Source organism: Cydia pomonella, chromosome 14, assembly GCF_033807575.1.
Source record: "Cydia pomonella isolate Wapato2018A chromosome 14, ilCydPomo1, whole genome shotgun sequence".
In the NCBI taxonomy this organism is placed as follows: domain Eukaryota; kingdom Metazoa; phylum Arthropoda; class Insecta; order Lepidoptera; family Tortricidae; genus Cydia; species Cydia pomonella.
Window position 1 is genome coordinate 16,916,240 of NC_084716.1, and position 12,126 is coordinate 16,928,365.

At 44.8% G+C, this 12,126-nt stretch overlaps 1 protein-coding gene across 1 annotated transcript in view; it reads left to right on the forward strand.

Annotated features, from left to right (window-relative positions):
- The window catches only part of LOC133525099 (protein mini spindles), a 71,839-nt gene that overhangs the window by 44,758 nt on the left and 14,955 nt on the right, over window positions 1-12,126 (forward strand). Inside the window, exons 19-30 of the mRNA XM_061861348.1 lie at window positions 863-1,030; window positions 1,242-1,362; window positions 2,180-2,297; window positions 2,830-3,067; window positions 3,164-3,299; window positions 4,142-4,335; window positions 6,047-6,178; window positions 7,417-7,511; window positions 8,016-8,195; window positions 9,940-10,066; window positions 10,563-10,748; window positions 11,576-11,763. Coding sequence (XP_061717332.1) covers window positions 863-1,030; window positions 1,242-1,362; window positions 2,180-2,297; window positions 2,830-3,067; window positions 3,164-3,299; window positions 4,142-4,335; window positions 6,047-6,178; window positions 7,417-7,511; window positions 8,016-8,195; window positions 9,940-10,066; window positions 10,563-10,748; window positions 11,576-11,763 — 1,883 coding nt within the window. The remainder of the gene's footprint in view (window positions 1-862; window positions 1,031-1,241; window positions 1,363-2,179; window positions 2,298-2,829; window positions 3,068-3,163; window positions 3,300-4,141; window positions 4,336-6,046; window positions 6,179-7,416; window positions 7,512-8,015; window positions 8,196-9,939; window positions 10,067-10,562; window positions 10,749-11,575; window positions 11,764-12,126) is intronic.

A 12,126-nucleotide genomic window follows, 5' to 3' on the forward strand; every position in this document is an offset into this window, starting at 1 on the left:
TAGTACACTCTGTAGTCTGTACACTTAGTAGTAGTGTACATAAAAAAAACTAGTGCATATAAAATAAAATAAAGAGTGCCCATATGATATCATATAACACTAAAATTAATGTTGCTTGAAATTATATTGAAAACTATCAAGATTATTCTAGTCTGCATTGAAACGCGCGTCGCGTTGCCGGCGCTCGCGTACCGAGCGCCAACGCCATCTATCGAGCGTTATTTCGTGAAATCGGAGAACGCTCCAAGGATTAAGGGCTCTTAAAGCTCCTAGCCAGCGTGATTTTTTCCGACAACATCGTTATATTTCAAACAATTTGCACAAAACCTTAACAAGTTATATACTTAAGCCTTCCTCAAGAATCACTCTATTGATAAATGAAAGTCGTATGAAAATCCGTTCAGTAGTTTTTAGTTTTGAAGTAGTTTTATAAGATGTAGTGAATTGACGTTTTCCCCTATAATTGCGGACACTAGGTTGCGTGACAGTCGTGCACGCTCCCAATATAGATATTTGTATTTACGCCGGCATTCAGCGGTGGACTTGAGTTTTGGCCTGGCAATGAATGATGATGTTAAATAATAAGGATAAAAGTCAAATGGCGTTGTAAAAGTTTTAATTACGTGTCGAAAGATGGCAGTAAATTTACGTCGGTACAATGTTTTATTTGGCAATACACTTCTATTTCAAATTCTCTTTGCTATAAGATACACACATGAACATGGGACACGGCGCATTAATATCATCGCTTATCGCATATTGTGACTTTAGATTGTATAATATCTTACGTATACGTATATATTACTTTCTCGGGAAATGAACCCTACCTACGGAGTCGTACATTTCCGAGGTGTTGTTCCAGCCGGCGTCGAAGCCGGTGGTGCTGGCGGCGCTGGACAAGGCGCGGCCCAGCCTGCCCGTGCAGCCGCTGCCCAGCAAGGGCAAGAAGGACGAGCCGCGCGGCGTCAAGACTGCCGGCGCGCTCAAGAAGGAAGCCGACAAGAAGGGCGCCGCGACTGCCAAGGGCAAGGTACCACTGCTGACTATCGATACTACTTTTTTCTTTCCCAAAATGTCTACAAGCATTTTATGAAACAGCTGCTCCATATAAAAATTAACTGTCACTAATATCACTGAGTGCCTCAGGTATAATTAAATGTGTCATTTTAGCGAATGGGACAGTGAATTGTGCAATATAAGCTTCTCAAGTGCCCAGTGTGATGCTATTTATCTATTACTAGGGCCCGGCTAAGCCAGCGTCGGCTTCCAGCCGCGGAAAGAAAGACGACGAGGACCTCACGCCGCTGCTGCCGCAGAACAACGCCAAGAACCAGCGCATCATTGATGACCAGAAGCTTAAAGGTATGTCTCATGAATAATGCGTACAGAAGCCCAGAAGATCTGGTTGAGCATCCATCACAGATTTGTGCTTTGTCCACGGCACACAATTCCTTGTGCGAATCACAACTCCCGAAGAAAGGTTAGTGCTGTCTTGACAAACTGACAAAGGACCATGGGCAACTTTGTATGGAGCCTGGACTAAAAACCAACAGAAATGAGAGATAGATCATTAGATAGGTATTGCAATGTACTTAATTTCGTTCTATCGGCACCAAGCGGAATTCCATTGCAGAACTGAGATATTTGTATTTTAGTCAAAATATCATCACCCTTATTACCTAGGCAATAGGGTCCAAGTAGGTAAATTCATTGCTGCAGGGTAGATGTTCGCGCACCACTGCGAGCGCGGCAAACCATTCGCCGCGCTCTCCCAACGGTGTACTCTATTGCCTTGGCCATAAGGGTGATGACATCTTGACTAAAATACAAATATCTCAGTTCTGCAATGGAATTCCGCTTGGTGCCTATAGAACGAAATGAAATGCATACAAATACCTATCTAATGACCTAATTCTCAACTCTATTGGTTTTTGGCCCAATTTCGCTCAAGGTCCTTTCACTCCCAAAATTGTGTATCTATTTGTACGGTTCTCAAACAATTGTGATTTTGGCTAAGCCCCTAGATTCCGGAATAGTCAGTAAATTTTTTCTCTTATACTTTGTTTTTATATTAGCACCTAAACTTAAGTGAAGCGAGGAGCAATGCCTGATGAGGCAACTGTGCCGCCTCCCGATCATCCCATATAGCCGGCATTGAATTCGCATTTATTTGTTCCAGTGCTGAAGTGGAACTTCACAGTGCCGCGCGAGGAGTTCTTTGAGCTGCTGAAGGATCAGATGGCGACCGCAGGGCTGAACAAGCAACTGGTCGCCAACATGTTCCATAATGATTTCAGGTTAGTTAGAGAAATACATCTGATACTGCCTTATATTTATCGGTGTAGTATAAAGACATGCTTTGTATTTCCTTTATTGTTATTACAAGCTGACAACGAACCCTTTATGAAGTAAAAGAACTATCTTAAAACTTTCTACTCTTAGACTGTAATTGTTAAATTATGATTTTGTATACCAAACTATAATTGCGTACTTTCATGTTATGGGCTCCCAATTCGACAATAATATTCATAAGTAAACCCTGTAGTCAACTATAATGAAATTGACCAATCAGGTTGCGCCGCAGTACAGTGGAAAAGACACCAACGCGCGACTACGTCATGAGTAATATTCATATATTATGCACGCGTTCATGTCTTTTGTACTAGTGAGATACTGACCTAATTTTCATTCATTATTTAGGTTTTATAGTAGAAAAAGTATTGTATACAATAGTGATATAATCAAGCTTTTCAGCCTAAACACGGTACTCGACTGAAAAGCTCTACATTATATCACGATTGTATAAAATACTATTTCATATATTTACAGATATCACCTAAAAGCAATAGAATCCCTCTCGGATGACCTCCACGAGAACGGACCGGCCCTCATGTGCAACCTGGACTTGGTCCTAAAATGGCTGACGCTGCGCTTCTTCGACACCAACCCCTCCGTCATCCTCAAGGGGCTGGAGTACCTCGCTACGGTGTTCCAGTTCCTGAGTGATAATGATTATACCATGGCAGAGTATGAGGCTAATTGCTTTATACCGTATTTGATATTGAAGGTGAGATATTTTGTTTGTTTATTTTGTTATATAAAGACAGAGATGAGGGAAATCTATAATTGTCAAAAGCATTTAAGGATTTCGTTGCATTCGCAGGTCGGAGATCCCAAGGACACCATTCGCAACAGCGTCAAAGCCCTGTTCAAGCAGATTTGCGTCGTCTATTCCGTCACGAAGCTCTTCGGGTATCTGATGGAGGGCCTGAAATCAAAGAACGCTAGGCAAAGAGCCGGTATGTTTCTCACAATGCAGCTTTACTTACTTACTTTGATCTCGGCCTCCGACACCAAAGACCAAAGCAGTTTCTGTCTAGACTGCGCCAAGTTCGCTAAGGTGTTTGTGCACTTCCTCTCTCCAGCGGTACATAGGGTGTAAAGAAGTTCATCGGCCATTTAGTACTCCAGAGTACGCTATCTTCACCCATCCGGGGTACGTGCCCGAGCCATCAGAGTCCGAAGGCTTTCGTTACTCCAATGATGTTAAGCTCGGACACCAGATCTTCAATCTTCTGGTTCCTGCGGAGTCTCCAGGAACAGGAAGCTCTGAATATATAAAACGGTCAGAAGGCCAATCCTTACGTACGGATGCGAAGCCTGGACACTAACACAAAGGGAAGAGCGCGTGCTGCTGGTAGCGGAGCGGAAGATCTACCGAAAGATATTAGGACCCACACGTGGGGAGGATGGAGCGTAGCTTTGACTTATCTAAATTCCTCTAGCTTTAGGTGGCAACGCGTCATACACAGCTGCTTGGACATCCTGAGCTTTTTCTGTAAAACTAAAGTGAGGTGCTCAATTGCTTCAAGCCAAGCAAGTTTGTTACACAAGCCTGTGTAAACGCACCGCCATATGGACACAGTCTTCTTCATTGATTCACATAGTCCCCAATACATGTTTAACCGCGCTCTTTATTTTATTGGGTAAAATTTAACGTCACATTCTTATACTTCGTTTTATTGGGAAAATGTATTATATATTTTAAATGTCATACATTTTATACTTCACTTGAGAACTACGTAATTTTAAACTACTGATGCTATTTCACAGCTATATAAAATTACATTTCCTCTCCCAGAATGCCTGGAGTGTATCGGAAGCCTAATCGAGACTTACGGCTGGACGGCAATGTCTCCGTCCGGCACGGTAGCCTTAAAGGAACTGGCTCGACATATCGGGGACCGCGACAACGCCGTCCGCTCCGCCGCGCTCAACTGCGTCGCGTGTGCTTACTTCCTGGAGGGCGAGAAGATATATAAGATGATTGGACAGGTGAGTACAAATATATACATACATTTTATTTCGTAAAAGTTTCAGACAAATAGCGTCAAACGTACTCCAAATGTTTTTTAATAATTTTTCGCGACTTACAATCTTGAAAATGCACTGCTACTTAGCCGGGTCCACACAGAGCGAGAATACGCGCGAGGCAATTTCCTCACGGACAAAATGGCCAGTATGCTCGCTCTGTGGACCCGACTAATGACCTTAAGAATCGTATGAAGTCGATCATGTATTTGCGCATGGTGTATGGGTGTTCCTATTGCATTACAATAGTTCACCATTCCCGTTATGCCATACTTATTTGAGTATTACTGTGGCCCTAGTGAAAAAGGGTACAAGTCTCTGGCAGTTTAGGTGTATAAGGGCATAAGTGTTACGTGTAACTTACACCCCTTTACACCTGCGCTGCCAGAGACTTGTACCCTTTTTCACTAGGGCCACAGTATTATGTTAGTATTCGTCTTCCTCTGATGCTGTTTTGATAATAAACAAATCTTGTAAAATTGATCTAATGGACGCTCGATATTGGTCTGGTCTGTCATTGCCTTTTTATAGCTACCGTTGGCGCTTGTTGCGTATGCAGCTGTAATGTTCAGCTAAGGTGTGGTTGGAGCGGACCGATACAGTGTTATGTATACGGTCACGTCTGTAACTATCGGTACGAAAAATGTACCAAAAATATGTATACACGACTTAATTGCCCATACATTAAGGTAGTGCATACATATTTTTGGCACTTTTTTCGTATCGATATTTTCAGACGTGACTGTACGCTTTGGTTTCATTGCACGTAAATATCATTATGCTTGTATGTATGTCTCCTAAATTTCATAACAACTCAGTCCCAAAATGCCTACATATCAAATTGTTTCCTTAAAATGGCCGAATGTCATAATGACTTTTATTCATATCGTCAAACACCGAATAATCTGATGGATTCTTTTTTAAATGTACTAAGTTTAATTATGTCTTAAGTGCATTTTTATAACCTTTGTCGTATTTACGATATTTTTTAATAATCTGCCGGAGCTAAAGACGGATAATATTGGATAAAATAGCACTCATGAATGTAGGTAAGTTGCCATTTAGGTATTATGACACCACGTCAATGTGAAGTTTAAGCATTTTGGGAATGTAGTAATTTTAGAAAAAAAGTTAGGCATTCTGAGATTCAGGCAGTTTGAAACTATTCCCTTTTGTAATCTAGGAATTTTGGAAAACGGGTAAAATGAAATTAAGATTAAATGAAACCAAAGCGAATTCATATAAATAATCCTTATTCAATTCATTCGTTATGTTGTATCTTCTTGGTGTGTAACATTTTCCTATTTAACCATTTGTTCACTTTATGTTATTTTATGTCTTTCTTCTTGTCTGATACCTGGCGTGATTCTTCTCACTTGATGGTCTCATCGGAAGATCAGCGCTGGAAGCCACCAGCAACATGCTGAGATGAGGCCATTTCGTGGCACTTTATGCTTTCTGTTTTTGTTATATTATGTAATATGTCTTGTTTGTGTTTACGAATAAAATAATTATATTCTATTCTAAACCTTTTGCAACTTGCGACACTTTAATTCCCTTTTGTTTCAAGGTCATTTCAAACATCGTTTTTACATGTTTACCTGATAAATGTTAATCTTATCTACCGTTATCCGTATCAGTGCTACAAATGTAATCACACGTTGTTTCGTGTCAGATCTCCGACAAGGACCTGTCGCTCCTCGAGGAGCGCATCAAGCGAGCGAGCAAGAACCGCAGCGCGGAGGTCCGCAGGTCCATGGTTGTGCCGCTGTCGGCGACGGGGCGGCCCATACAACAGCAGGCAGAGGTGAGATTAGCTTTAATTTAAATCCCCGACGGAAAAACAGGGGATTTATATGTTTGACGCCAATGTCAATCTGTGGCATCGTGGCTCTCCAACGGATGGACCGATATATATACGGTTTTTTTAACGTCAAAGCGAGTTTTCTTCAACCGCCGTTCTATACTATAGGATCACTTAGTATTTAGGCGGGTCCACACAGAGCAAGCATACGCGCGAGGCAATTTCCTCACGCACAAACCGGCCAATGTAGACGCAGACGCCTCGGCCGGTTTGTGCGTGAGAAAATTACCTCGCGCGTATGCTCGCTCTGTGTGGACCCGCCTTTTGTTCAAAAATCAACAACAAAGTCCGAATGATGGACCACTTGTTCAGTCAGCCAAGAAAGTGATTTACCAATTTTCGACTCTTGGCTGATTGTACACTCTGCGAAGAAGATCGTCTTATAGAAAAGTTTATTTTTTGTGGATGACATGGGTTTAGATGTAAAACTTTGATTAGAAATAATAGGCAATATACTACATTACAAATTATAGTACACAATTGTATTTTTTTTGTAGGGTTGTACGTTTTTATAAGAATTTCCGCAAGTCAGTAAAAAAGCCGATTTTCATATTTTTTTTAACTTCCGACATTATTTAAGTTAAGGTTACAGTTAATTTTGAAACATTGTCAAGTAATGCAGAAGAATTATATAAAAAGATCCAATATTATTGATCTAAAGTTAGTTTTCCCCTAATTTACATTTTCTTATGTACTGCTATTATATTGCACACAGCTATTATAACGCAGCATTATAAAAAATAACTATTGTTATTTTTCATAATTGCGTTTTTCAAAGACACATTCAGATTATTATCAGCTAATGCTAAAAAAATCGGCCAAGTGCGAGTCGGACTCGCAAAGGAAGGGTTCCGTACCATTATCTATAAAAACGATCACCCATCCAAATACTGACCCCGCCCGACGTTGCTTAACTTCGGTGATTGGATGAGAACCTCGAGATTGGAAAGAAATATTTATTTTATTCTGTTTTTAGTATTTGTTGTTATAGCGGCAACAGAAATACATAATCTGTAGAAATTTCAACTGGCTAACTATCACAGTTCATGAGGTACAGCCTGGTGACAGACGGCCGTCCGTCCGGACAGCGGAGTCTCAGTAATAGGGATAAAATATTTAACCCTTTGGGTACGGAACCCTAAAAACGAAGTATAGTTGGTTAAACGGGTTTTTGTGAATAGGAAATGGAGCCCCCGATCGCGGAAGAGCCACCGCAGCAAGAGGAATACGAGGAGGAGGAAGAGGAGGAACCCGCTCCCCCGCAGCCGACGAGGCCGTAAGTTTCCCGTTTTCTAATTTTTTGTTGGAAATAATTACGGCATAATATTTGATGTAGGTCACTTCGCGGAAGTATTCGTGCAAATACGACTTATTTATTATTTAAGTGGCTGTTATTTTCATTTTACATTAGAAAAGAGATGAAATATGAATGTTTGGAAAATGGACGTAGTGTGTGCATCAGAAAATTAATCGGTATTTCTGCATACATGTTACGCAAAATTTGATATTTTGTTTAGTTTCCTGTTGATGTCATAAAATAGATTTAGCATTCACTTCTATATACTATATGTAGTACGGTAACGTGGGTACTTAAGTTGGAACACTTACTGTAGTAAACGTATGTTTCGATGCATTTAAATGATGGCATTTTTTTTAACAGACTGCTGAAAATATACTGTAAACTGTTTGGATAATTCTAACCCCGTCGCTATCTCCTGCGTTCTTCCATACCTCGGGTAGGACCAATTGTTCAGACGTCTTACTCACTTGTTTTATCCAGAGTGGCTCCACGAGTCATCTTCGGGCCTTTCGGACTGGACCCGGAGCTGATCGCCAAGCTGGACGCGGCCGTGCCCGTGCTGCGGCGGCCGGAGCTGCCGGAGCACGACCTCAAGTTCCTGGACGAGCCCATCCCCGTGCGGCCCAACAAGCCCGTCGGCCAGCCCACAGCCCCCGCCAGGTAACACACACACAGAACAAGCTGGACGCGGCCGTGCCCGTGCTGCGGCGGCCGGAGCTGCCGGAGCACGACCTCAAGTTCCTGGACGAGCCCATCCCCGTGCGGCCCAACAAGCCCGTCGGCCAGCCCACAGCCCCCGCCAGGTAACACACACACAGAACAAGCTGGACGCGGCCGTGCCCGTGCTGCGGCGGCCGGAGCTGCCGGAGCACGACCTCAAGTTCCTGGACGAGCCCATCCCCGTGCGGCCCAACAAGCCCGTCGGCCAGCCCACAGCCCCCGCCAGGTAACACACACACAGAACAAGCTGGACGCGGCCGTGCCCGTGCTGCGGCGGCCGGAGCTGCCGGAGCACGACCTCAAGTTCCTGGACGAGCCCATCCCCGTGCGGCCCAACAAGCCCGTCGGCCAGCCCACAGCCCCCGCCAGGTAACACACACACAGAACAAGCTGGACGCGGCCGTGCCCGTGCTGCGGCGGCCGGAGCTGCCGGAGCACGACCTCAAGTTCCTGGACGAGCCCATCCCCGTGCGGCCCAACAAGCCCGTCGGCCAGCCCACAGCCCCCGCCAGGTAACACACACACACAGAACAAGCTGGACGCGGCCGTGCCCGTGCTGCGGCGGCCGGAGCTGCCGGAGCACGACCTCAAGTTCCTGGACGAGCCCATCCCCGTGCGGCCCAACAAGCCCGTCGGCCAGCCCACAGCCCCCGCCAGGTAACACACACACAGAACAAGCTGGACGCGGCCGTGCCCGTGCTGCGGCGGCCGGAGCTGCCGGAGCACGACCTCAAGTTCCTGGACGAGCCCATCCCCGTGCGGCCCAACAAGCCCGTCGGCCAGCCCACAGCCCCCGCCAGGTAACACACACACAGAACAAGCTGGACGCGGCCGTGCCCGTGCTGCGGCGGCCGGAGCTGCCGGAGCACGACCTCAAGTTCCTGGACGAGCCCATCCCCGTGCGGCCCAACAAGCCCGTCGGCCAGCCCACAGCCCCCGCCAGGTAACACACACACAGAACAAGCTGGACGCGGCCGTGCCCGTGCTGCGGCGGCCGGAGCTGCCGGAGCACGACCTCAAGTTCCTGGACGAGCCCATCCCCGTGCGGCCCAACAAGCCCGTCGGCCAGCCCACAGCCCCCGCCAGGTAACACACACACAGAACAAGCTGGACGCGGCCGTGCCCGTGCTGCGGCGGCCGGAGCTGCCGGAGCACGACCTCAAGTTCCTGGACGAGCCCATCCCCGTGCGGCCCAACAAGCCCGTCGGCCAGCCCACAGCCCCCGCCAGGTAACACACACAGAACAATTCGATGCGGTTAAGTTACCTGCATAGCTTTTCAGCACACGATTGAACGTTTTTGCTGCGGCAATTAGTCAGTTACAAATACTCTATTGCTCACCACAATAGTACAAAATGATACAATTAAAGCTTGTATAAAGGAAACAGCACCACAAGTAGAAGTAAACACACAAACATACTAGCAAATCGGGTCGAATCGACCCGATGGCGCAGCGAACGTGTAAGACACTCGAGTGTTAACTTCAATGCTGTTGTAAAGAAGTATATGTATTATTCTTTGCATTTGCAACTATGTGTGTACAAAATTGAGATACCTAAGAAACGTGAAATTGGAGTTATGTGACCGTTGTCACAGTCACACAACTACATTAAAGAACACAACGGCGTTGACGAGTCGTGCCGCCGCGGTTCTTAAATAAATAACTTTGGACGTTTGTTCCCAGCATGGCGCTGACGTCGCCGCACCCCGCGGCGCCGCTGCCGCACCTGCTCGTGGCGCCGCAGCCCGCCGCCGTGGACGACGCGCTGCTCGCCGACACCATACATTCTATCGCCAGTCCGGACCTCAATGTCAGTATTTACCCCTTGGGGGGGTCATCCCTTAATTACCTTACACGAATTTCTAGGTTTTTCACGAATAAAATTATCACTCCAGTAACTCGTTATTGAATTGTATATCGAATAAAAAAAATAAAAAAAAAATTTCGGTTACTGATGAAATTAAAGTGACGTCACAAAGTTTGTGACTCCCCCTCCCCCACGTCACAACATGTCGCATTTTCTTGTCCCCCTCCCTCCCTCTAAACATGTGACGTAATTAATGGTTTCGACTATTTAGTTCAGAATAAACAGATTTTTTTAGGGTTTCATACTTTTTTGTATTCGGTACCTTTAATTCCAACTATTAAAAGTCGAACTTATCCAATGGAGCACCATCTACTTAAGAGCTTTGCGCGTTGTCATTGCGATAACGACGTAAGATTACATGAATCTTCCTTATGTCTGGCGAATATCGGAATATAGGCTTTGTTTTGTTAGTGTTAAAGTATACATTTGTTATTTACAGGCCGCGATCCGCGCGATGTCCCTAATCTCCAACGCTATAGTGTCCGGGCGTGGAGCGGCTCTCGGCGCCCACGAGCAGCGCCTCGTCTCCTCTGTCGCGACGCAGATCCGGCGCCTGCGCACGTCCGCGCGCGCGCCGCTGCAGACCCTGCCCGCCTACAAGTGCATCGCCGGCGCGCTCATTGCGGTATGCAGCGACACCGACTATTCCTTGTCTTATATTTACTGTGAGAACGGCCGCTATACCCTAATTTGATATGATATGATATGATATTTATTGGTAAATATTTAATTTTACAAGTCTTTTTATATACACTTATCTTGTCATAGATTTTACATTGGATGTCTATTAAATTATTTGATTATTTACTATACCCATATATTAATAACTTTAGACTCATATAGCATTACAATACATAGCACGATAACGAAATATTAAATAAGAATAAGTCTAATTATTTGAACTTAGCATTTAAATGTTGTATTACAAATTAGTAGTAAATTATTTATTTACGTGCATTCTTTCGCCAATAATATATTTACTATTTATGGAACGTTTCATTTTACTGGCAGCACAATAGATTTGATGGAATTTAATTATGATTCAGGGTATAGGGCGATGTAGTCATGCTCGACGACTCTTCTGATCTCCAATGATCTTTATTGACGTGCCTCGCTGGCTCTACTCGAAAGGCACTGCTACACAGACCGAGCTGTTTCGTGCAAGTTTTTGTTTCATATAATTGTGTTGTGTGCTATTGCTATCTATAGGGAGTAATACTGCAATGTCATGCCGCCAGAGGCAGCACTAGCACAAAGCGTAAACCATAAAATAACTTATATATTAATATATTATACACTATGCCTTAAACAGTTTTTTGACAAGTTTCACAGATTATTTGTTACGGTTAAATATCACATTGATGCATCAAAGCAGTTTGTGCTAGTGGCACCCGTTACGCAGAATTTTGCGTAATATTCTCAATTGATCAACGAAAATATACCTTTCAACAGTTCTACGAGACTGGCGGCTGCGGCATGAACGTGGACTCCACCGCCCTCTGTTCGCTGCTCTGCGAACTACTTCGCCTGCTGAGCGGCGGCGCCGTAGCTACCGGCCAAGACGGGGAGCGACTCGTGCGCATCCTCAACAACGTCTGCGTCAGGGTGCTGGAGCACTCGCCGCGGACACAACTGCTCTGGTTAGTACGTGAACGTAGTATGAGCTGTGGTCAACTGGTCACCTATAAGTGGCTAAACATCTGTTAATTAAATTAAAATTAAATTACCGTTTATTTCAAGCGCGTGTGGCTCATAAAATGTTAGTTATGTACAATAAAACTTAAAAACTATGTTAGTAACAATAAATATCTTAACTAAAATCATAACGATTCACCGTTACTAGGCTTATGAAGCCCGCAACAATGCATTATGTACGGACAGTCGATCCTATCCGCAATCATAGTTAGGATGGTGTTGGGGCTGGCGCGCACGCGCCGTACCAGCGATGCGGCTCGCAGGCGCATTGCTGCTTTGAAGCATGTTACGTGCGCGTCAGCGAACAT